Source organism: Lolium perenne, chromosome 3 (genome assembly GCF_019359855.2).
Source record: "Lolium perenne isolate Kyuss_39 chromosome 3, Kyuss_2.0, whole genome shotgun sequence".
Lineage (NCBI taxonomy): Eukaryota > Viridiplantae > Streptophyta > Magnoliopsida > Poales > Poaceae > Lolium > Lolium perenne.
The window spans coordinates 27,266,463-27,291,600 of record NC_067246.2 but is presented as its reverse complement, the minus strand read 5'-3'; the positions used below and the strand labels follow the sequence as shown (position 1 = coordinate 27,291,600).

The following is a 25,138-nucleotide window of genomic DNA, read 5'->3' as shown; positions in this document are numbered from 1 at the left end:
GACTAGCAGATATCAAAGTGATCCAGGAATGGAACACTGGACAGCGGTCAAGAATATCCTGAAGTACTTGAAAAGAACTAAGGATATGTTTCTTTGTTATGGAGGTGACCAAGAGCTCGTTGTAAACGGTTACACCGATGCAAGTTGGAACACTGATCCTGATGACTCTAAGTCACAATCTGGGTACGTGTTTATATTGAATGGTGCTGCAGTAAGCTGGGCAAGCTCGAAGCAGTGCACGGTGGCGAAGTCTTCAACAGAATCAGAGTACATAGCGGCTTCAGAGGCTTCATCAGAAGCGGTATGGATGAAGAGGTTCATTGTAGAGCTCGGTGTGGTTCCAAGTGCATTGGACCCATTAATCATTTACTGTGATAACATGGGTGCCATCGCCAATGCACAAGAGCCAAGGTCACACAAGAGGCTGAAGCATATCAAGCTGCGTTACCACTCGATTCGCGAGTACATCGAAGATGGAGAAGTAAAGATTTGCAAAGTACACACTGATCTGAATATAGCAGATCCGTTGACTAAAGCTCTCCCTAGGGCAAAGCATGACCAACACCAGAATGCCATGGGTGTTAGGTATATTACAATGTAATCTAGATTATTGACTCTAGTGCAAGTGGGAGACCGAAGGAGATATGCCCTAGAGGCAATAATAAAGTGGTTATTATTTATATCTTTATGTTTATGATAAATGTTTATATATCATGCTAGAATTGTATTAACCGAAACATTAGTACATGTGTGATATGTAGACAAACAAGAAGTCCCTAGTATGCCTCTTAAACTAGCTTGTTGATTAATGGATGATTAGTTTCATAATCATGAACATTGGATGTTATTAATAACAAGGTTATGTCATTGTGTGAATGATGTAATGGACACACCCAATTAAGCGTAGCATAAGATCTCGTCATTAAGTTATTTGCTATAAGCTTTCGATACATAGTTACCTAGTCCTTATGACCATGAAATCATGTAAATCACTTATACCGGAAAGGTACTTTGATTACACCAAACACCACTGCGTAAATGGGTGGCTATAAAGGTGGGATTAAGTATCCGGAAAGTATGAGTTGAGGCATATGGATCAACAGTGGGATTTGTCCATCCCGATGACGGATAGATATACTCTGGGCCCTCTCGGTGGAATGTCGTCTAATGTCTTGCAAGCATATGAATGAGTTCATAAGAGACCACATACCACGGTACGAGTAAAGAGTACTTGTCAGGAGACGAGGTTGAACAAGGTATAGAGTGATACCGAAGATCAAACCTCGGACAAGTAAAATATCGCGAGACAAAGGGAATTGGTAATATATGTGTATGGTTCATTCGATCACTAAAGTCATCGTTGAATATGTGGGAGCCATTATGGATCTCCAGATCCCGCTATTGGTTATTGGTCGGAGTGAGTACTCAACCATGTCCGCATAGTTCTCGAACCGTAGGGTGACACACTTAAAGTTGGATGTTGAAATGGTAGTTCTTGAATTATGGAATGAAGTTCGAATATTTGTTCGGAGTCCCGGATGAGATCCCGGACATCACGAGGAGTTCCGGAATGGTCCGGAGAATAAGATTCATATATAGGATGTCATTTTATGTGAAATAAAATGTCGCGGAAGGTTCTATGGAAGGTTCTAGAATGTTCTAGAAAAGTCCGGAAGAAACCACCAAGGAAGGTGGAGTCCACAAGGGACTCCACCTCCATGGCCGGCCAGCCCTAGTGGGGGTGGAGTCCCAAGTGGACTCCACCATAGGGGGCCGGCCACCCCCCACATGGGAGGTGGGAATCCCACCTTTGGGTGGGAGTCCTAGTTGGGCTAGGTTTGCCCCCTCCTATGGAAGGTTTTGGTTTCGGGTCTTATTCGAAGACTTGGACACCAACACTTGGGATCCACCTATATAATGAGGGGCCAAGGGAGGGGGCCGGCCACCCCAAGACCATAGCCTGGCCGCCCCCCTTGAGTGGCCGGCCACCCCCTCCCAAACCCTAGCTTTGCTCCTCCACTTCATATTGTCCGGTTTGCTTAGCGAAGCTCCGCCGGACTTCTACACCGCCACCGACACCACGCCGTCGTGCTGTCGGATTCAAGAGGAGCTACTACTTCCGCTGCCCGCTGGAACGGGGAGGTGGACGTCGTCTTCATCAACAACCGAACGTGTGACCGAGTACGGAGGTGCTGCCCGTTCGTGGCGCCGGAACCGATCGTGATCAAGATCTTCTACGCGCTTTTGCAAGCGGCAAGTGATCGTCTACCGCAGCAACAAGAGCCTCATCTTGTAGGCTTTGGAATCTCTTCAAGGGTGAGACTCGATACCCCCTCGTTGCTACCGTCTTCTAGATTGCATCTTGGCTTGGATTGCGTGTTCGCGGTAGGAAAATTTTTGTTTTCTATGCAACGTTATCCTACAAGAAAAAGGCTCTATAACAAAATCATATGCAAATCTGAAGGGAACAGGTTTGATCACATTAAGCCACAACTGCTAAGGTCTGCAATCGAATCTCCCATGTCTCCCTTTCACACCAATATCAGGGTCCATCTCATTCGGAATGTTCACCTCAAGGTCGAAACGGTTGCTTGATCCCTCGCTATTTATAGAACTGCAAACAAACAAGACATGGCGTATCAACACTTCCACATTTCAAGAAGCGGTACCATTTTATTCTAGGGTCTAAGGATAAAACCGACTTCACAAAATGCAAGTAGTCCAAACCTTGGTTAAAATCAAGATGGTTCTTGGACTGGATGTAGAAATCAAAATTTGTAACAGTTCACCTGGCTCACATGACCAAAGGGCAAGAGAAAAAATGTATACTGCCAAAACAGACTTCCATGAGATGGTGTTCGGACAAGATAGAGAAGCTCCTAAAGCTTGACGAAGCTTGCAAGTTCCAGCACCAAAGGGGCACCTATCGCAGGCTGTCATCCTTCACAGCTGGTGAGCAGGCCCTGCTGGTGAGTGATGCAGATGTAGCTCCGCCCAAAAATATAGAGGCCGCGTGCGCATAGGGGTGTAGAGCCAGCCTGCAGGAGAGGGCAATAACATCGTTTAGAAACCAAGAAGAGCGGAGGGCTGTGGCCGAGCAGAAGAAAAAAAATCGATTTTCTCTTTCCTCTGCCGAATTAAGCACGGTAATTTTTTCTACAGCCGGCAACTTTTTCTGAACTGAACCGAACACCTGTAGTGCCAACAGTTTTACCTTCGCCTAGATTATCATGCCCATCCTTGGTCTCTATACAACTTTAATAGGCTGAAAGTAAAATAGCAATCTCAGAACTGGATACACGGAAGACCTAGGTTGTACTAAATTAGCTGATTACAACAGATATCAGAGAAAACAGGCGAAGCAAAAGATAGCTTTTAGCAACTGTACTATAGGCTTGTTAATAAACAAAAAACACAACACGCTAACTGCTGCACTGCCGTCCTCAAACACTTGGCTTCAGACGTGTTCTCTTCTTTTCTCCAGTCCTAAGTCCTGACAGGTACTTAAACATTGAACACAACGCTGCAGATAGCCTAAACACCGATCAAAGTAGCTATATTTTGTAAATGTACAAAGCTACCTATTTTAATGCCATCTTGGCCCTGCATTCACAGCAGTGATTAAGTGAAACACCAAGTGATGACCAAACTCAACTTCCACATGCCATTACTGATGAAATGTAGTGCATCAAACAGTTCGCATAAATTTACAGTAGCACAAACTAAACAGGTAGCTTTCCATCCAAAATGGTCCTGGTATGTATAGATATGTTGAGTGGTGAACATTTGCAGCCAATGTCCAGGGAAAGCTGTGTTACATCTGTAAGGTAAGATCGTATCAATTTAACCTTTATTATGCAGCAATATACTATCGTATTTTAAAGACCGTCAATAGACACAATTTAGGAATAGTTTTGCACATCTTATCAAAAATATCAAGCTGAGCATATCACAGCATTTGCTGGCATGTATATTATATATTTTGACTTGTATGTGTTGAGAAAATAAATTCAGAAGGTACAATTTTCAGTTGGCCAAGTATCTATACACATGCACGACATATACACATTGGGCTAGCCAGTGGATATCATTTCCAAATATTATGTCGATTTTATGTTGCTTAATTTGGAGTGATATGAGTAGATAATATTATAGGATATAAACAGGCAGTATTGCACATACTTTTGCAGTAGAGATCTCATCTGGTTTTGTTCCTTGAGCCAATCCAACCGGCATTTGCTAGAGGATATGGCTGTCTGAAACACTGAAAGTGGCGGAGAAGGACCAACCGGTCACTGTCAGCATGCAGTTTCAGAGGGCAGAAACCACTTTTGCTGGCATGCTGCAAGTAAGTTTACTGTCTGTACTGCATAGAAAATAGTTCAACGTCAGTATCCTTGACCATATTGATACATAGCTCATTTGTGTGGAGATTATTTCAAAAATTGACCTGGCAAAAGGATAGCTCTGTACTTCGAAGGGAACAACAATATAAACAATGTTAAAACTAAACCATTTCTTTATCTTACCCTCTAAATTTGAGGTCAGCTTGCCAAACCTTTATCAAGACACTTTAATGTTGCTCTTGAAGTTGTGAGGCCCATTTTTTAACTGATTCCAACTAAATCGTCCTTGTCTCCTGTTTTCTGATAAAATGTAAAATATTATGCACTTATTCAGACTAACTGCAAGATCAACCCGTCATCCAGGATGCTAATTTGCAAACAAGGGGATTAGTATCCTAAAAACATGTATTCTATGCATCATTTAACTAAAGAGATCTTCCTACTACTAATTATTGCTTGCTTTTTATGTTGACATGTCCAACATGATTACAGTAGTATACAGCTGCAACCATCACCTCTGAGCAGTAAGATATTGCTAAGAATTAAAAAAAAAGCTTTTCATGACTTAGTGGCTTAAATACAACAAAACCAGATTTGTACTTTCTGCTATTATCTTATTTTATCTTTATATGAAAGTATCTCTAATTCCACTTTTTTCTATTTTCTATCCAGCAAGTAATCGGAAGAAAGAAAATAAGAACAAACTACTGGAATCATAGCAAAGTCTATTTTGTTTAGACCTGAAATTATCTTATAAGAATATGTGCTCTAAGCTCAACCCATCCTTGTGGATTTTAAATTAGTAAAGTGGCAACCACTGTTTTGTACATGACTAACAATAACTAAGTGATTATCCACTTCAGTGTGTGTGCATGTTGTGCTACCTGTGCAACCTTGATGTCATTGATCGAAAAGAAGGCCAGCATACCCTAAGGTAAAACATTATTATCAAGAAGCCACCTTCACACATAACTGGCACAGTGTAAAATTGGTTAGCCAGAACATTCGAGATTGTGGGGCAAACTAACAAATCTAATACTCAATCGATTGCCTAGTATTCACCTTCTCTTCTGGCAGCGGTCCTTGAAGATTGTGAGACAAACAACAACAGCTTGGACGAAGGAGCAAAATGGAGGAACAAAACTGAATCATAGAAAGGTCACTTGAAGATGGAGAAACAAAAAAGATGCTCTCCTGAAGATTGGGACTACCTCACGAAGAGACGTGCCATCTCATTTGCAGGGCCATACCTCCTTCCCTAGAGCCATAACATCCTGCTGCACGGGTGCACCTTTAATAGCCTAGTCAAAGCACATAGATCAAAATCAGTGTCTTTGATTTTCTCCAACACGAAGAAACAAACTCTAACTGCAACCGTAAGGCGGAAAGCAATCATACAAAGACATAACAAAGCTGATCATGTACAACTTTTGCATCAATCTTGTCATCTTTTATAGGCAAGCAACCAATCTCTGCTTTAATTACCTGAGGACCATATGTAGATTGAATTTAGACCATATCACTGATTTGGTGCATACTGTAAACATGTAATGCTCACCTGACAGCAATCGATTTGCATGATAACCACAAATCTTTGTGTCAATTTGACTCAATAAATACGAGCATAAAATGGAAAATAGTAGTAAGCAACCTGCATAACTGAGCGAAGATATACATATAAATTTCATAAGAAAAATAATAGTTTCCACATACACAGTGATATTTTATGCCATTGCCTGCTACAGGTAGTTTTTAGCCACTACCCGCTTCTTGAAATATGAAAAGCATAAAACTAAACATGGGTCTAAACATGGTTTCGATGGGGTTTGATGTAAACCAACAAATAAATATGCACCTGCGGGGCCTCTCCCAAAGAATGCATTTTTTGTACTCAAGTCACACTTTTGTAGTAGCACCTTCAGGCTACAAAATAAAACTTCAAAGTTGCATATAAGCACACAGATTACTGAGTCAAATATGCATCATATCTGAGCTCAATATTGCAAGGTAGAAGTGACTCTTATTGTCGGTTGTCATCTTTAAAACTACCTGTTTAAAAGATTGCCATGTGGGACAGATCTAGAATTCCAAAATACACGTCTAGAAATATTCAGCTTCATCTTCTCACAATACCACATAAATTTATTTGAACAATTATTTACAATATCATAATTAGAAATTTGATGGACAGAAAATCAACAAATTGTAGTTCCAATAAAAAATAAACAGTCTATCAACCAAGATCTCTATGATTAATGGAGGCAAGAAAAAATGTTCATGGAACTGTGACACGAAATCTCAACCAACTTCCATATAGCAACAACCTAAAGTGCGAAAGGATAAAATTCACGATAGCTCATGTAGAATGAGATCTGAGTTATAACTTGATTTCAGAGATGAGCCTAGACAAATGTCACAATCTGCTCAATCCAGCACACGAATAAATTTCTCACCCAATGTAAAGTACCTGTTCTCTACAGTGCCTGCTTCTCTCAAAGATGCTTCTCAATGGCACCAGCTTCTCTCAAAGATATTGATGGCCCTCCTCTATCTGAGGAAGAATCGTAGCAACCAACATGCATTATAAAATGTGCGATCAATTAAACAGAAAAGATGACAGTACAACACTAAAAGGTAGATATCTTGTACCTGCAGCCTGCTTATACATTTCCTCAAACAGTACATATGCAGCCTGCTTAGACATTTCCTCAAACAGTTCATATGCATAGATACAAAACATATCTGCACAAATCAAAACAAAAACATAAATTATGGGACTGGAAGAGAGAGGGGATGAGGCAAATCAAGAGGAAGAGAGGAGTGAGTACCTCGAATCAGCAAAGGGGAGGTGGAGAGATGGGCCAGAGGAAGATGAACCTGACTGGCCGCAGCTCCATGTAGAGGGGCCAGGGATGGAGGTTGCAGAGCATGTCCTTCTCTCCCCTCAGCAGGCTGTGGATGAGACAGGGCTGGCCAGCCAAGAGAAGCAGGAAGTAGGGGACCTTGTCTGGTCGTGGTTGGGGAGGACGAGGACGACCTTGGTGGCTTTAGACAAGAGGATGATGGAGAGGAGCTCAACCACGGACTTCACGCAAAGAAGCTCGGGAGAGGCACGAAGTCCCCCGCTGCTCCAAACCTCGCCGTTGTCTCCAATACCGACGGAGGGCGGGGAGGAGGAGCAGCGGCGGCCTTGGCGGCGGCTAGCTCGACGGGGAGGACCAGGGACGGGCGAGATGGCGTTGAGCACGGGAGGAGGCAGAGCGGGGGCGGCAGCGCAGAGGAGGAGGCGGGGGCGCCGACGCCGGCGCAGAGGAGGAGCAGGGCACGGGCGGCGGCGGGATGCGGAGGGTGGTGCGCAAGGAGAGAGGAGGACGAATGGGTAGGGTTTGTTGTGGGATTCTCTGGTTTTGTCTCAGGCAGGGAGGAGGAAAACCCAAAATTGCCCCTGGTGGAGATCTTTTCCACAGGCTAATGCCACGCCTGACCAAACCAACTCCCAGCCGCAGCGACCGACGAGTGGACCCGGCCAAAGGTGGGACCCACATGCACAGGTGGGTAACACACGGCTGTTGCATGTCTTTCTCTAGCAGGAGGACCAACCAGCACCCTTGCTCACAGCTCAGAACGAACGGATGAGATGTGCTTGATGGGAAGATCCGACGGGTGAGAAGCTAGGTGCGCTGTAAGAGCCCCATGGGGGTGCAGCAATTATACCTTTAGATTGCAATAGGTGACCGCCTGGTGTCACAAACGGGCCAAAAAAACGTGTTATTTCTAGACCCAACATAATCTATACCTTGGATCGTTCATCCGTCCGTCGGTCCGTCGTGTGCGTCCTCAACTCTTTCCGTCGTTGTTAGGTAAAATCAGATAAGCTGAATCAAAGTCCAAATAGGAAACCAAATCCTCGCAGCACGTCTCAGGACAATAAAAGCCGCCTGATTCGCTGGGCATGAGAAATTCCCAAACGAATCGATCCTAGCGGCGGAATCGGAACACACTGCCGCCCCCGCCAGCTCCTTGTGCTTCTGCCACGATCATCGACGAAGACGGATCGAAAAAACAGGGAGGCGCTACAATCTTGGAGCGGCGCTGGCGATTCGGGTCAGCATCGATCCATCTTCGCTGGACGGCAGCGCTGGCGCTCGCACGAACCTGGAGGAAGGCGGATCGGAAAAAAAAGGCCTAGAATCGTGCGGCGGCTCACGAATCGGGTCAGCCGCAAAGTGAAGCATCGCTATTCTGGAGATTAGAGATACACGGCAGAAGGGAAAAGAGGCGGCGCCTGTGGCATGGTGCATGTGACGGTGTACTCATCTCCATGACTCCATTAACACCGCCGTCCGCCCCAACATCTGGATTGCCACGGCCCGACGTGAAATCCAGAGAAGCCACTCAATACACAGCAGGCTAATCGATCACGTACATGGATTCTGATTCTCTGGAAGCCCTCGCGTAACCACTCAAGGAAACTTCAGCTAATGAAACACGTATACTCCACAATCAGTTCAGGCCAATCTGAAAGTATCTATGGAAGTTAAAGATCCCTTTGAAGATAAAATTTTTTATGTGGTTTCTCATTAATAAGGTGCTTTTAACGAAGGATAACTTAGCCAAACGGAAGTGAAATGGTTGTCAAAAATGTTGTTTTTGTGATTCCATGGAAACTGTAAACCATTTATTTGTTTATTGCCCTTTTGCGAAGATAATTTGGCGTATGATGTATCTTACATATAACATTCCTCCGCCAGCTAATATTACTAATATGTTTGGTAGATGGCTGAATGGAGTGAGGAAAGAGGATAAACATAAGATTCGAATAGGTGTGTCGGCCTTATGTTGGGCTATTTGGAGGACTAGAATTGATATGATCTTTAACAAACAAACTGGGACTAATTTTTTGCAGGTTATCCGGCGAGCTGCTCATTCAATTCAGCAATGGGTGTTACTTCTTCCTATGGAGCAGCGGGAGGCTATGGTTATTGGATGCAACCGGATGCTACTGGTTGCTCAGGACTTCTTTTTCCAGGCTACTGGATGGCGGCATCTTAATAGAATAGCAAATGCATAGCTCTTCTGTTAGCCGTATTTTCTTTTGGTTGATTATTGTTGCGATGTTAGCTCTTCCGTGACTGTAATAAGTGATGGTATACTGAGACTTGGATCTACTTTTTTAATAAAAAAAAAAAGCCGTGTGCATCTATTGATGCAGAGGCTGGAGCTTTGCTCCTTTATCGAAAAAAAAAACAATCAGTTCAGGCCACTGTTGTGCATCTGGTGGCCCCTGGCATCGATGAATGAGAGCGTCCGCGGCAACGAAGAAGCTGCAGCTCGTCGGCATCCCAGATGATCAGGTCCTGCATCCCACCAAGCTGATCTGCTAGAACCTTCTTTAAATGTCAGTTATTTATGCTAAAGAATAAGAATATTATCCCCTTACTCCCACGCTCGCAAGCTTTCCGTCGTCAAGGAGCTCGAGCGGGACCGTCGGGCCTCCGACTTCGCGGCTCCTATCCCTACCTCCAGCGGGGATGCAAGCCGCTGCGTGCATTTGAGTGGCGTGAATCGCGTTTGTACCGCGATCCGCCGCTGCGCCGCTCCGCCTACAGCGAGCCGTCGAGCTCCACCGGTCTGCCGCCGCGCCACCTCACCTAAAATGAGGCGTCGAGCTCGAATGTCTCGCCCCCGGTGCCGCGGTTCTACCAGGGCGACTTAGCGGAAGACGAGGACATTCCGATGCTCGCCGCCAAGCTCGAGCACGCCGCACGTGCACTAATGGCCGGCGATTTCGTCCCCGACTCTGTCCTAGGCACCATCACGAAGTTGGGGGGAGCAGAGCCGCCGCAACGCCGACAAGAAGACGGCATGGCTCCGCAATCTGGCGGCGCATGACACCTGCTACATCGAGCTCGACAGCGGCGAGTGATGAGCTGAAGCTTTCTCCGCCGCCACGGCACGAAGCTCTCCGACTTTGATGAGCTATATTTTCGTAGTCAGCGGCGGCGGCGCCACTAACGTAGAAAGCGGAGCACTGGGCACTGTTGTTTATCTCCTTTCTCTGTCGGAATACAACGAAAAATCTAGCGTGAATTTTTGTTTCAAATTATGCAGTTCGGTTTGCAGCTGGTCTGTGCGTTCATTTTTCAATCCGTAAATCTGCTTTGGGTGGCCTGGATACATGCTTTTGAGGTTTGAGGTTTAGGGTCTGAAATGTCCTTCTAGAAAAATAGCCACAGTCAAGCATCAAATGACATAAGCAGATTTATACTAGACACCATGGTCAATCGCTACTGGAGCCCCCTTCTGGTTTTGCAGGATCTCCTACCTCGTCGCCGACCCCAGCCGGGTGCCGCTTCCAACACGCGCGGCGTTTATTCGTGCACCTGGTACTAGGTTGCTTGCCATGTTCCTAGCGTGAAGCCGCACCATCTTCTACCTGGCTTTATTCACGGCTGCCCCGCACTAGGAGCCCCACTCCTCCCTTAGAATGGTTGCACCATTAATAAATAAATAAAAATACTCCGTAGTTTCTCCCGATGCAACGCACGGGCTCTTTTGCTAGTTGTTTATATGGTATGTACTGCTCTTGCTCTACATGCATAAGTATATTGATTGATAGCTTCTGTTGATTCTCGGTACAAGTTAATAATTGATGTTTTACAAACCTGTGCCCAATTATTGATAAATATTTTTTTATTGAGAGAGGTGTGTAACGATTGTATACCTTTATAAAAGGGAAATATATAGGAGTATCTCAAACCCAAAATACAATGAATTACGTTCTTTGATCTTCTTTGGTAGAGTGAATTTGCTTTCTGCATTTCCAACCAGATGATGTGACCGGTAAAGATAACAATACCCAGAAGCTCTGGATCAAATGTATCTTGGAGCAAAGCAAAGAATCATCTGTCCAGTCCTACTGCAGAAACAAAAACAGCTAGATGAGCACAATGTCTCTGCAATGTCGGGAAGAGCTTCAGAACCCTACCGAGTTAGGGTCGGCGATGGCGGCCGCGACGGAACTTTTCGTGCATGGAGGCTCGGGTATTTAGGTTTTTCATGAGATCGTGAATAAATAGGCGGAAGGGCGAGGTCGGTGGTTTCCCGGGGGGCCCACACCACCCCATGGCGCGGCCAGGGCCTGGGCCGCACCATGACTGGTGTGGCCTCCTTGTGGCGCCTCTTCGGCTCTCCTTATGTAACATCCCAAATTTTCAAACAAAGAAGAAAATGAATTTCCTTTTTACCAAAAATGAGAACCAACAAATTTTTTTAGTAAATCAATGACTATGCATAGTGCTCATACTTAATCCTTGTGTTATTGCCATGATGATTGTTGATATGCATATCCAATGTTCCAAAAACCCTAAACCTCACTCTTCATTTCATCATCCAAGATAAAACAAAATAAAAAGAAATTAAATTAAAAAGAAAAGACCTATGGAAGCCTATGGCTATTTTTGCAAATAATCAACTATGCCATGTTTTACCTTGATGGATGGTTTGCAAAACCTCAACCAAACCAACTTATCATTTACCAACTCAATCTAAGGTGAAATAAAAAGAAAATAAAAATATACATAGAAGCATATGTGGCACATAGCCATAATATCAATTCTTGACCTATGCCCTCATACTTTACGCAAATGGTTTGAAACCTTTTATCAAACTCAATATAACACTAAATAAACACTAAACCAGGCCTAAGTGAAGCAAAGAAAAAGAAAATAAGAAAAATGCATTTCAACACATGCATATGCTTATGGTCATTTTGCAAAAACTTTGATCTAGGCAAATTTGGCTTGAACCATTAGTTGTAGAATGTTACTAAACACTTAATAACACTTTTTGAATCAAAGAAACTCAAATCAAATCAAATGAGAAGTCAAATTTAGCTCACATATGATAATGGTCAAATCTGCCATTTTTAACAACATACCCACTTTGAGCCTCTTTATTAAGAGATTTTCAAACCAAACCCTCTCAACTCTTTGCACCTCATCCAAGACCTCATGAAAGTGAACAACTTGGTCAAAGTCAACCTTGCTGGTTCAAAGTCAAACTCCCAATATAAGCATGCCAAGATGCCACTTTGAAATAGATTCTAGATTACCCAAATATTTAGAATTTTCACAAATCAAATTGCAAAACCCAAACCAATGCCACCATTTGATGCCAAACATTATTTAGAACCCATCCATGCAGAAAGTTGGCCAGAACTCAACACACATGAGACCATTAAATGTGATCCAATTCTTTACATAGAAGTACAACCACTATTCAACCACTATTCACCACCTCACCTCCTCTCTCTTTGAGCTCATCTATAGTGCTTTGTACCTCCAACCCCTCACCATGACCTCACATAGCCTTGCATGATCATCCTCACACACAAAACCATGCCAAAGACTTGGCATGTGTCACATACACATGTTAACTTTGATCCAATGTGCACACCCTAGACCCCTCTCACCTTGCCCACCATGTCTACTAGACTCACCTCACCCCACTTAAGCTTGCAGCACCTTTTTACACAAGAAAAATATGCACAAAGCATCAATGCCATGCCATGCCACTCCAAATGACATCACCATGCCAACCCTTGTCCTTCTCCCTCTCTGGTCACCCTCCCCTTGTCAAGTTGACTCATCACACTCCCATGAACACCACTCTGCAGGAATTGACCCAAGAATAGCCTTGCAAGGACCCTTGCCAACCCATGCCATTCACATGATCACCACCATGCACCCACCTGCCCCGGCCCTTTTCCCTCTCTCTCACCATGTCATCTACATTGGCATTGACCCTCTACACCTGCTGGTACCAGCCCTTGGCTGAGGAGAGAAAGACTTGACCCAAAACCGCCCATGCCAACGTCACCCGCTCGCCACCCATGGACACCACCACCTCCCCGCGTGCACACTGCAAACCAGCCCGTCTCCCTGCGCCACCAGTACCCCCTCACTCCAGAACACCTGCCAGACACGGTCTTTGACCCGCACGCGCGCCAGGACGGCGACACGACGCGACGCCCGCAAGGACGCCGATGTCGGCATCATCCCCGTGCGCCCTGTACACGAGGCCCGCAAGCCTGCCACTATGCGCACGTCAACACCTACCCCTTACATCACCGTCTGACGCCGTAGCCCTGCCGGAGACGCCTGTGCATGACGAACCCGACGACGTCGCCCGCCATGCCGCCATGTCGCGTCCCTCCTCCCTGGCGCCTATATAAGTCGTGCCCCTGCCCTTGGACATCACCATAGCGCCTAGACGCATCCCTCTCTCAATCCTAGAGCCACTCCTCCCTCCTCGCAGCTCACCGGAGCAAGGAGCTCGCCACGGGCACCCGGCGGCATCACCAAACTTCGCCCTTTTTCTCATCACCACCGCCCCCAACCCATACACCATCTTGAAGCCCTTGAAAATCCCCGTCCAACGAGCCCAACCCCGCCGTCATCCGAGCCCCGAGGTGAGAGAAATCGCCCCCGCAAGCTCTCAGTATCGCGAGGTAGACGATGGCCCAGGGCCGTTGGATCTTGATCCGACGCCCTGTGCACCCCGCACGCTGGCCACGTGCATGTGCCATGCACGCCAGGCCCGGGCAGTAGCTGGGCCGGCCCAGTTAGCTTCCCGCCCGCTTTTAAATTCAAATTTGCTTTATTTCTTTTCTGTTATTTTTACTTACTGATGCTTTGCTAGAAATTCAATATCTCCAAATCTACTCGACCAAATTTGACAAATTTTATATATTTGGAAAGCTTATGAAAAGCTCTATCCAACCACACTGGATTCAAATCCATATCTGTTGTAGAATTTGAATAGTAAAAACAACAAGACATAGAGTTTTCAGAATTCAAATAAATCTATAAAATCAACCATGATGAATTTTGAGGTGATCCAAATACTCATAATTCACATTTAAAATACTCTAATTGTTTATGTAAAAATATGATAGTGTTGCTTGATGTCTACGTGTGCTTCTATTCTTGTAGACAGTGTTGGGCCTCCAAGAGCAGAGGTTTGTAGAACAGCAGCAAGTTTCCCTTAAGTGGATCACCCAAGGTTTATCGAACTCAGGGAGGAAGAGGTCAAAGATATCCCTCTCAAGCAGCCCTGCAATCACGATACAAGAAGTCTCTTGTGTCCCCAACACACCTAATACACTTGTCAGATGTATAGGTGCACTAGTTCGGCGAAGAGATAGTGAAATACAAGTGGTATGAATGAATATGAGCAGTAGTAACGGCGCCAGAAAAGTGCTTGCTGGCGTGCAGTTGATGGTAGTAATATTGCAGGAAGTAAACATGCAGCAGAACAGTAAACAAGCGGTGTTTGCAGTATTGGAAATAAGGCCTAGGGATCATACTTTCACTAGTGGACACTCTCAACATTGATCACATAATAAATAAGTTCTCTTCCTTTGTGCTACATATACTCTTGTTTGATAATGAACACCATTCGTTGCGTAGGGCTACTAGAGCACCTCAATGCCGGAGTTAACAAGCTCCACAACATTCGATATTCATGTTTAAGTAACCTTAGAGCATAATAGATCTTTGCAATCTAAACCGAGTACTAACATAGCATACACACTATCACCTTTACACTATGAAGGGGGAATAAATCACATCAATACTATCATAGTAATAATTAACTCCATAACCTACAAGAGATTATGATCATAACCTACGCCAAGTACTACACGATGCACACACTGTCACCATTACACCGTGAAGGAGGAATAGACTACTTTAATAACATCACAAGAGTAGCACATAGACTAATAGTGATACAAAGCTCATCATATGGATCTCAATCATGCAAAGCAATTCATGAGATCATTGTATTGTGGTACAGAGAGAGAGATTAACCACATAGCTACCGGTACAGCCCTTAGCCTCGATGGAGAACTACTCCCTCCTCATGGGAGACAGCAGCGGTGATGAAGATGGTGGTGGTGTTGATGGAGAAGCCTTCCGGGGGCACTTCCCCGTCCCGGCGGCGTGCCGGAACAGAGACTCCTGTCCCCCAGATCTTGGCTTCGCGATGGCGGCGGCTCTGGAAGGTTTCTCGTACCGTGGCTTTTCCGTATCGAGGTTTTAGGTCAGGGACCTTTATATAGGCGAAGAGGCGGAGTCGGAGGGCTGACGAGGTGGTGACACAATAGGGGGGGCGCGGCCCAGGCCCTGGCCGCGCCACCCTGGCGTGTGGTCCCCCTGTGGCCCCCCTCTGCTGGCTCTCGGGTGTTCTGGAAGCTTCGTGGAAAAATAGGATGCTGGGCATTGATTTCGTCCAATTCCGAGAATATTTCCTTACTAGGATTTCTGAAACCAAAAACAGCAGAAAACAGGAACTGGCAGTTCGGCATCTCGTCAATAGGTTAGTTCCGGAAAACGCATAAATATGACATAAAGTGTGCACAAAACATGTAGGTATTGTCATAAAACAAGCATGGAACATAATAAATTATAGATACGTTTGAGACGTATCATTGCTTCATATGATCATGGTATAGAATCAAAAATTGGCTATGTAGTCACTACTAGCCCATTTAAATTATTTTCAAATTTAGGATTTTAAATCTATGAGGTGTAGCACCTCATTTAAATCATCTTTCCAAGTTGTATGAAGTAATGTGATGACCCTTGTTGCATGCTCTCATATTAGCTCACTTGAGGATCTTAAATCAAAGTAGGATTTAAATTGCATGAGGTATAGTACCTCATTTAAATCATTTTTCTCAAATGATAAATGTGAATATTGACCTTGGTCAACATGATCTCACACTTATCAATTGAGGAGATTAAATCTTAATAAGATTCAATGAGAGGAAATTATTTCTCCAAAGAATAAAATAGAAACCCTAATCAATATTTGTAATGAGAGAAAATTATTTTTCTTAAGAAGAAAACAAAGTCAACCACCATGATAATGATGTGGTGATACTAGAATAGCCTGTGTGAACCTTGTGTGTGCTTAGTCTAGCTCTTAAGCTTTGATTGGTGATTGTTACCTCGTATCCGTTTTTAGACGCTAGTACCGAGGAGTACCAGAAGGAGGAGGTCTACTCCCAGGAAGAAGATCACTTTGATCAATACACCACTGAAGGCAAGCTAATATTCTTGCTAAGTGCAAAGCTCTACAAGAGCAAGGCACCACCACATTTTACTTGATGCTTAATGATCCTATCCCAAGTTTTTACCTTACAAGCTTTTGATTTTGTTTATCGAGGTTTACTTTTTAATTCATGATTCACTTGGTCTAGATATAGAGTAGAACAAGAGCATCAAACTTAACCTAGAAATCTATAAGCTAGTTAGCACCCCTCATGACTAGTTGCTAGTGCTAACAAATAAAATTGACTACTCTAGATGGGAACATGTGAAATGAAATGACTTTGAAAACCTTGGAATGATGAGTCATTCAATTGAAAGATTTTGAAGTTGAATATGACTTTTGAATGACATGGTGAACTTTACAAAAACTGATGGTTGGGTTCGGATGCGATACCATTCCAATTTACAAGTACCCCCACAATACTTGATTATGGGTAGGGCTTAACTGGAAGTTTATGTGTCTTAGTATGGGTTCCCTCTAAACAAGCGTCATCGGGGTTATGCCGAAAGCTGCCTCCACAACAAAAGAAATGACGTGAAATGAGCTGAATGTCCGGCCCAAGCCCTGTGCAGTTCCCAGGCTGACGGTTTGTCTTCACTGGGAGGCCAAGCTCATGGGGAGAGGTGCCTATACTAGGATATGTAAGTGAAAGGTTATGGTTGATGATCCGCGTACTGAGTTACGATTATTCAGGGTTATCCCTGATGGATGTAATCAAAAGTTGTGGCACAAGTGTACAACCTCTGCAGAGTGTAAAACTATTCGAATAGCCGCGTCCACGGTTAAGGACGGTTGGAAAGGCCATACTGTTCCGTCATCAGACCATTTTCAAAAATGTGACATATGACTTGTGACTTGAACTTGAAAGGTGAATGGTGAATTTGACTTGAATCACAACAGAGTTGTGGAAATGAAACTAATGTTCCCACTTGAGTTAGTTAGCAAATGAAGAGGCTTTTACTAAATGTTTGTGAACTAAAATTGGCTTTATGCAAATAAATCTAGAGCTTAGCACCCCATTATCATAGTTGATAGTACTTACATTAGTATTAGTTGCGAGTACTTTAAAGTACTCATGGTTTTTTCCCTGGCTATTCAAATGGCCAGACTATGAAGGAGAACAGCAGTACGAGGAAGATGGACAGCAGAACGTCTATGACAACTAGGACTACTCCTGACGTCAACAGTTGCCTGTGGAACAGATGGACCGCGACCGCTACTACTTCACTTCCGCTATGTGTTTTGTAATAGGATCTCTAGATCCATTATGTTGTAAAATTGGATCATGTGATCCCTCTATGTAAGACAATTATGTGTTGTAATGAATGATGTGTTGTGATATCAATCTATTATGTCTCGCAAAAACAATATTCCTGGGTTTGCGATGAATGGCATAATAGGCATCTGGGCTTAAAAATCCGGGTGTTGACACCTTAGAACTCTGTCTTCGTTACAGTAAAATAGGAACTTCAGCTTTTGTTTCGCCAATTCCGAAAATATTTCCTGTACAACTAATCTTAAATACAAAACAACAGAAAACAGGGAACTGACACTGTGGCATCTTGTCAATAGGTTAGTTCCGGAAAATGTATAAAAGTGCAACGAAGTGTAAACAAAATATATAAAAATTAGTGTAAAACAAACATGGAGCATCAAAAATTATAGATACATTTGCAACGTATCACGCTAACCCAAACCCTAACTGGATTTTCATTTTTTTGAATATTTTATGATTATTTTAAAATCGGTTAAACCCAAGTTTGACCAACATTTAAACAAGTGCCACTGGATTAGAATGACAAGTGCCATAGGATCAAAATCGGTCAAACCTAAGTTTGACCAACATTTAAACATTTAAACGACAATGTGCGCTGGTTTTACATTTATTTGTTTTTTTAACCCTAGCTCAATGGATCAGAAGGAAACCCCCCGATCTGCGCCACTTCCAATTCTGCGCTCTGATTGGCCACTCACAGTTCCGCGCCACTCGTAGGAAAAAATCTAACATTGGGCCCAGCAGCGGGATTTGGCGCCTTTCAACTTTGGGCCAAGCCCTTTCTTAGGCCACGGCCCAGCCGACCGCCTCCCGTTCCCCTCCCTATATATCCACTCACATGTGTGTCGTACCCTTGCTATTATCACTCAACTCTAGATCGCCCCCACTCTCGCCGCCGGCGACCAAAACCACACAATCTAGCCCCTCCGCCACAGCTCAAGCCCTGACGTGCGACGAGGATGAGGCATGGAGGTTCCTGCTGGTGTGGCGGCAATTCCGGCCGCAGAAACGGCTCAGATGAGGAGCAAAAAAGGCATAAGCGGACGGCTCCCGCTGACCCTGTACTGGCTAAGTGGGTTAATTCCGATGGTGCTCGGAACCGCGGCGCGTGCGCTTACACGAATTGGGGGTTGGAGGCGCCGCGTGCGTACGCCCGGCTCGAAGTGGAGGAGTACGACCGCCAGATGGAGATGGCGGCGGCGGCGAGAGGCACGGGGAGCTCCTCTGGCGCGCGGAGCTCCGCCATCGCGCGAGCACCACTGCCGCCGCCGAAGAGGGAAGAGGAGGATCAGCAGGGCGCGGGGAGATCCGCCATCGCACGAGAACCGCTGCCTCCGCCGAAGAGGGAGAAGGAGGAGCAGCAGGGCGCGGCACCGCGCGCCGGGCGCGGGTATCTGCCGGGGGACTTCGTCGACGACGTCGACCTTGACTGGGTCACCGCCGAGCTGATGGAGCGCACCAAGGACGAGCCCCAGCAGCTCGAGGCCGACCGGGAGATGAAGAGGAAGCTCTACGAGTACCAGTACCGCCAAGCCATCGAGGAATCCAAGGCCAACATCCCATGGGGAAGCTCCGACTTCGACTCCAACTTTGACTCCGGATCTGACTCCGGCTGAGCGGCGCCGCCGCCTCGTCGCCGCAGCACCCCTAGGGCCCAGGTGAGCCCAATTTTGGATGGATCGATGTAGGGGTAGGAGCTACGGGGGTGCCCTCCTCCTTTGTAGTAGCTAAGATCTAGTGCCCGTGCGGCTTTTGCTTCGACGAGCCGCCGCTAAAACTACTCTGTTTGTAATAATACTATGCCCAATTATCTACTATGTTTGCTTGTCTGTGTGTTATTTGAATTCGGTTGAATGCCCTTTGTTATTGTCTGAATCGGAGCTCGCCGGTGTTGCGTGCTTCATCGTCAGAGACGAAGAGGGAGGATGCACGCGAAAGGGGAAAACGGTTTAACCGTCGTCTCTGCTGTCTGGGCCCCACGCTCGGTTGTTGCTCTTAAGGGCCATGTAGTGACTGGTCTATTTTGCCTCACAGAGATGCCGTAGCATAGCTATTACAACGAACCACGGCATTCTCCAGTGAATAGCGTGCAAAAATGTCGCACCTGAGCTATTCACCCCCATGGATGTGCCTAGTACGGTGGATGGGAGGTTACCTCTTCCAGGGCGGGGACGACCATGCCGTCGAGTCCATCGCTGCCCTCTGGTCTTGAGGGGAATTCATATTTCTTCTTCTGATTTCTTCCCGAAGATTCTTGTCTATCGCTGCTTTGTTTGATAAATTCGACCCGAATTTGTTGATGTTCGTGCATGTATGAAAGGTTCTTGTTTCCGCGTGGCATAGTAGATATAGAGGTGCTCGATTTGGCTAGGACTAGGCCAAGCTCTCTTGTTATCTTGCTGGTTGGAGTCGATCGGGTGAGCGGCCTACTTGAGCTTCTCGATATGATCTCCGGTGCCGGCGTGGAGGTCCGGCGAGGCCCACCGCCAGCAGAGGCGGAGAGGAAGGTCATGCCCGCTTGGACGCTCTCCAGCAGCCTTCCTTGCTCCTTTCAACATATCCGGTGCTTCCTGCCTCGGCCGGTGACAAGGTGCAGTCTTGGCAAGATGCGATACAGAGGGTCAGGTTCGTGCTTTGTGCATCCTCAAGTCAAGTTCAGAATCGGTCAGCTGTAAAATTGCTTAGTACTTTTTTGGGGATTATTTGATACTTGAAACACGGTAGTTTACAGAGTTTTACTTTTACCCCAGTTTTTGACTTGTAATTTGTAGCTTAACCAAGTGTTCCTGGTTTTCTGAACTAACCATATACGTGATTGTATTTGTTCGCTGCTTACCCTCAGGAACCAATCGAATTTTATACATTTCTAACCATCATCTCATTGGGCGAATTTGGTTTAATTAGTTAAATTGGGAGCTTGTGGTTTCATTAGTGTTCATTGTAACTTGATAAATCGAAAATATGAAACAAGTTGTAAACTAATTGACCAAACTAAAAATTATATGGAAAAAATCAAGTGTATATGTTGTTGGCGTGGGATGCAGCGGTTTTATTCTCCATAAAGCGGGTCCCACTTGCATGCATTCTGTTGTAGCAGGATAAAGAGTCGAATAGAACTGTGAAGTTGCCATTAGTGGACAAACGGGCATGGGTAGCATCCAACGGTGCTGGAATAAATCCAACGGTGCTGGAATAAATCAACATATGCACACGTATCCATGTGATCACCAAATCCACTCTCAAATAAATTATATGAGAGGCTTCTTGCTAAAAAGAAATAAGTATGTGGAGTCAATACTAGAACATGATACTCTTAAAGAGGAGAACAGGATAACCACGTTTTGGAGGGCCGGAACCCACCGAGAACTTGCTTGTGGACGGAACATGTGCATAAAAGTGTTTTGGAAGGCTAAGGGACCCAATAGTTAGCTCCCGGGTGTGAGCCGATTCACATGCATGCGCTGTCATTTTGGAATATTCTGATAGGGACAATTTTAACGCCGTGACCATCGGAGAGAAACTTGCGAGACCTTGAGATCAACCTTGGATTTTGTAAAAAAGAAAACGGAAAACCTTGGCTTCACATATTCCTTGAACTAACCAAACCTGAGATAAGTTTCAGGGGTAAAAAGTAAAGATAATCAACGGAGTGCTGTTTTAGTCGCTATAGTACCCAGCCATCTCCATGTCATAAAGCAAAATCTTGGGAATATGACATGGTGTGCTAACATCATATGTATTTGGAATTTCAGGTTTCAACTCTTTATTCATGCTGCAACTTGATATGCTACTACTCTGTCACTTGCTTCCGCCCTTTGCTATCTCTTATTTTAATCTATCTTCTTATATACTTATCTCCTCGAGGCAAAAGTTTGAAGCGATTCCGTTCAACAGCACTTACCCTCTATGCACTTGGCCTAAAAACTGGACAAGTTGCTTTTAGATACTCTTAAAACTGCATTGAACCTCTATGCACTTGGCCTAATAACAGTACTACAATTCTTTCAAGATTCCCTTGAAATACTATTGAAAGTAAGCATTGGGTGAGCTTCTATGCCTCGAAGCTGGTGAGATAACGCTAGGACAGCTGGTGATTTGGAGAGGGTAGATTGAGATAAGAGCGGGCCTGCTGAAATTGACCAGTTGTAGCTCCAACGCTAGCCAACCTGCCTATGCCCCTTCAGAATGACGCGAGCTCAACTTTTTTCTCCCACTCATATATATTTTGATGTGGTGAACGATTTTACTTATGTACTATATTTTCTTCAATAGAGTTCAGATATACCAAGCTTGCCGCATTATAGCAAGTTTAGGTTTTTTTTTCAACTTTGCACACTGACGAACCATAAAGTATATCATATTCGGTGTATGTATGCAGGGGAAAAAGAGATGGGACTATAATCTCCGAACAGATCGCTGGAAGGGATCCCAGAGCTTCATGTCCATGCATGCTGCATGCATGTGTATATCGATCATTACTTCGGACAAGGTCATAACATCGATTAGCTAGAGAAGTCACGTTTCTTCACGTTGGGGAGGACGTATAAATAATCAGCCTATGTCAAGTTACTGCCCAAAATATATATCAGTGGCAGGAGATCGAATCTCCAGCTAATTAGTTAGACTTTGGGAGAAACCAGACTGTCAGTAACTTCTGACCCATCTACAGCTGACCTCTTCCCATTAGTTAGCTACTGTCAGAACAAAGATATGCAAGGATTTGCTCGAGAAAATAATGCAAGGAGTAGTTTTGCTAATATTAGAGAGAAACCAAGTTGCCGGTAACTCAAGACCCTTCTACCGCTGACCGCAAGGAGTGCAAGTCAGCGGTACTGCATTACCGTGACTGAGATATGAAGAGATTTGCTCAACAAATTATTAAGTCTAGCTGCAAGATCGATGCTAGCAGTGCAAGTCAGCGGTACAGCATGCATGCGACCTCTCATCGAACCCAAAGAGCGCGTTCGAGGTGCACCCTGCATGGCCCTCCTCCACCACACCACCGCTATATATACCCACGCAACCCTGCTGCTAAGCATCCAACTCATCTCACAGTACTGCACCGAGCTCACTCACAATGGCTGCTACCACTAAGCTTGTAGCTCTTGGCTTTGTTGTGCTCTTGAGCATTGGCTTCACCAGTGCTTCACGTATGTTAGCTAGCTCATCCAGCGCATCAGGAGGAGGGTCGGGAGGCGGAGGTGGCGGTGGTGGGGCAGGTGCAAGTGGATACGGTGGAGGAGGCGGGCAAGGTGGTGCCACTGGATACGGTGAAACCTTCATAGGTTCAGGTTACAAGTCTAACTATGCCCAGGGAGCTGGTGGAGGAGGAGGAGCAGGCGGCGGCGGTGGTTCAAATGGCGGAGCCGGATCTGGTTCCGGGACCGGCGGTGGCATCGGCTCTGGTGCGAGTGGTTCTACTGGCAGTGGGCAGGCCAATGCTAGTGGTAGTGGTGGGGGTGAGGGCCAAGGTGCTGGCGCCAATGGGTCTAGCGGACAAGGAGCCGGAGAGGGCAGTGGTGAAGGAAGTGGTGAGAGTAGCGTAGCACCAGCTCCTTCTGCTGGTGGTATCAGCTACTCCGATGCCGCTGGTGGCGGTACCGGTGGTGGCGGTGGGAACAGTGGAAATGGCGGTGGAGAAGGAACTGGAGCTGGAAATGCCGGTAACGACGGCACCTCGGGCAGTGCCAGTGGACAGGGTAGCGGCAACGGTGGTGGCATAGTTAAAGGTGTCGCTCAAGGGCCAAGCGTCGGAGTTGGGTCTGGTGCAGGTTTCGGAGCTGCACAGACTGGTAGCGCTGGCCCTTCTGGTTCAGGCTATGCTGCCGGAAGCGGTGCAGGCGGCGGAGGTGGCGCGGGTGGAAGCGAAAATGGCGGGGTTGGCAGCGGAGGAGGCACGGGAGAAGGGTCCGGTAGCGGTACATACCCTTAAATTTTCTTTTCTGAACAAGCTAGAACGGGAGCCCATCACGCATTTTTAGTTTCTTCATGTTCCACATAAGTTAAGTTTCTCTTTATTCTTAGGGTTTTCACTATGCTCCTAATAAAGGGCTCCACGTATGATTCTAGTCGAAGCACGTAGGTAGTGGAGCAAACCACTTGAGATGTAATCACTTTTGTCATCAAAGAATATCAAGTTATCGATTCTTATTTACTGTTATCGTGCATGCATGCTATGTTGTTCTTGTATATCTTGATTCTTCCCACTAAAAAATGTGAATTTTATCAGTGACCACTTATTCATGTACTCATGTCACCAAGTTTCACTAATGTCGTCGACTAACAGAACCCATGCATGTTTATACATCTAAGCAGTAAGTACTCATTGCATGTGGATACAAATGAGCCATGTCTCCTTGAGTCCTTAACATTGGCCATTGCAAGCCATCCTTACATATCTCATGGAAAATAATTTGATACCTTAAAATAATAGGCTGACATCTGACTGTGATGTTGAATTTTAAATGTAATAAGTCCATCTTACAAAGAACAAGTACTTATGCAAGTGATTCGAGTGACGAATGATGAAAAGAATGTGGGGTAGGACATACTCTAAAAAAAATAATGCAAACACCAAAGTAGCTCTGAGACATAAATGCTAATACGATTTAGGTTCATGTTACAAATATAACTGCAGTAGGTGTAGTTATATGAGCATGTACTTCCGAGCCGAGTGATTCCAAATCTCACTAAATTGAAGTCTTATCTAGATTTTAATTTTGAAAAGAGTCTTATCTAGATATCCAACTAAAGTACCATTTGGCACAATAGTTTGGTCAAGCTTAGTTCTATGCATCACTACTAGGGAATAGGCTATCACTAGAGCACCTAAATAGGCTACCGCCAGTGCACCAACGTGCGCCTGTGGGAACATGACGGTTGACGACTGCAAGTACACAGATCAATTGTAGCTAGTTATGAAATAAGAGTATCGAATCACGAGGAGCTACTAGTTAAGGTCTTAATGCCCCTTGCTAATATATATATTAAAGGCTACTTATGAATCATTCTTTAATCTCAAAATAAAGGTGTTTTAAAGGTTGTTGTGATTGGTTGCAAGAAAGTAAACAAAGCAATAACTAAAAGTGTAGTGATAAATGGGTTGAAACTTAATGGGACAAAGTGTTCTCAGACATTATTGGATCCAGCTCTAGTATTGAGATTCATGTTAATCAAGATAAAATATGATTTTAATCATATTGTGTGTGGAGAGAACTCCACAACAAGATGCGCCCAGAAGGCCATCGGTCATCGTATCTCTAAATAATCACTGTGACTAGCCTTCTGCAAATCACATATTAACTATCGCAATTAAGGGTTTTACCCCATTGTCATCGATATGAGCTTGGCGAGTCTCCCTTTATCCCCCTCTTCCATGTGTTAAAAGTTCTGACAC

General features: G+C 45.0%; 1 protein-coding gene and 1 long non-coding RNA gene across 4 annotated transcripts; one reads left to right on the top strand and one right to left on the bottom strand.

The window, feature by feature from the left end:
• Positions 1 to 2,430: 2,430 nt before the first annotated feature.
• On the bottom strand, positions 2,431 to 7,871 carry LOC127341023 (uncharacterized). 3 transcript variants are annotated; one of them, XR_007875130.2, is made up of 11 exons: positions 7,175 to 7,871; positions 6,996 to 7,088; positions 5,905 to 6,897; positions 5,745 to 5,831; positions 5,409 to 5,647; positions 5,231 to 5,318; positions 4,530 to 4,646; positions 4,183 to 4,366; positions 3,215 to 3,820; positions 2,728 to 3,038; positions 2,431 to 2,614 (listed from the first exon to the last, which is right to left on the bottom strand). It is a non-coding gene; the product is annotated as an uncharacterized lncRNA (long non-coding RNA). The 3 variants fall into 3 exon arrangements; XR_011754699.1 differs by having other exon boundaries at positions 3,215 to 4,366; XR_011754700.1 differs by having other exon boundaries at positions 3,215 to 4,361.
• A 14,918-nt stretch (positions 7,872 to 22,789) lies between these two features.
• On the top strand, positions 22,790 to 23,896 carry LOC127341022 (uncharacterized). Its single transcript, XM_051366789.2, has one exon. The coding sequence runs from the start codon at positions 22,820 to 22,822 to the stop codon at positions 23,672 to 23,674; it is 855 nt and encodes a 284-aa protein (XP_051222749.1). The 5' UTR covers positions 22,790 to 22,819; the 3' UTR covers positions 23,675 to 23,896.
• Positions 23,897 to 25,138: the final 1,242 nt, after the last annotated feature.

Bases quoted from the DNA above. Each gene is read 5' to 3' on its own strand.
- LOC127341022 (XM_051366789.2), top strand. From the start codon at position 22,820: ATGGCTGCTACCACTAAGCTTGTAGCTCTTGGCTTTGTTGTGCTCTTG.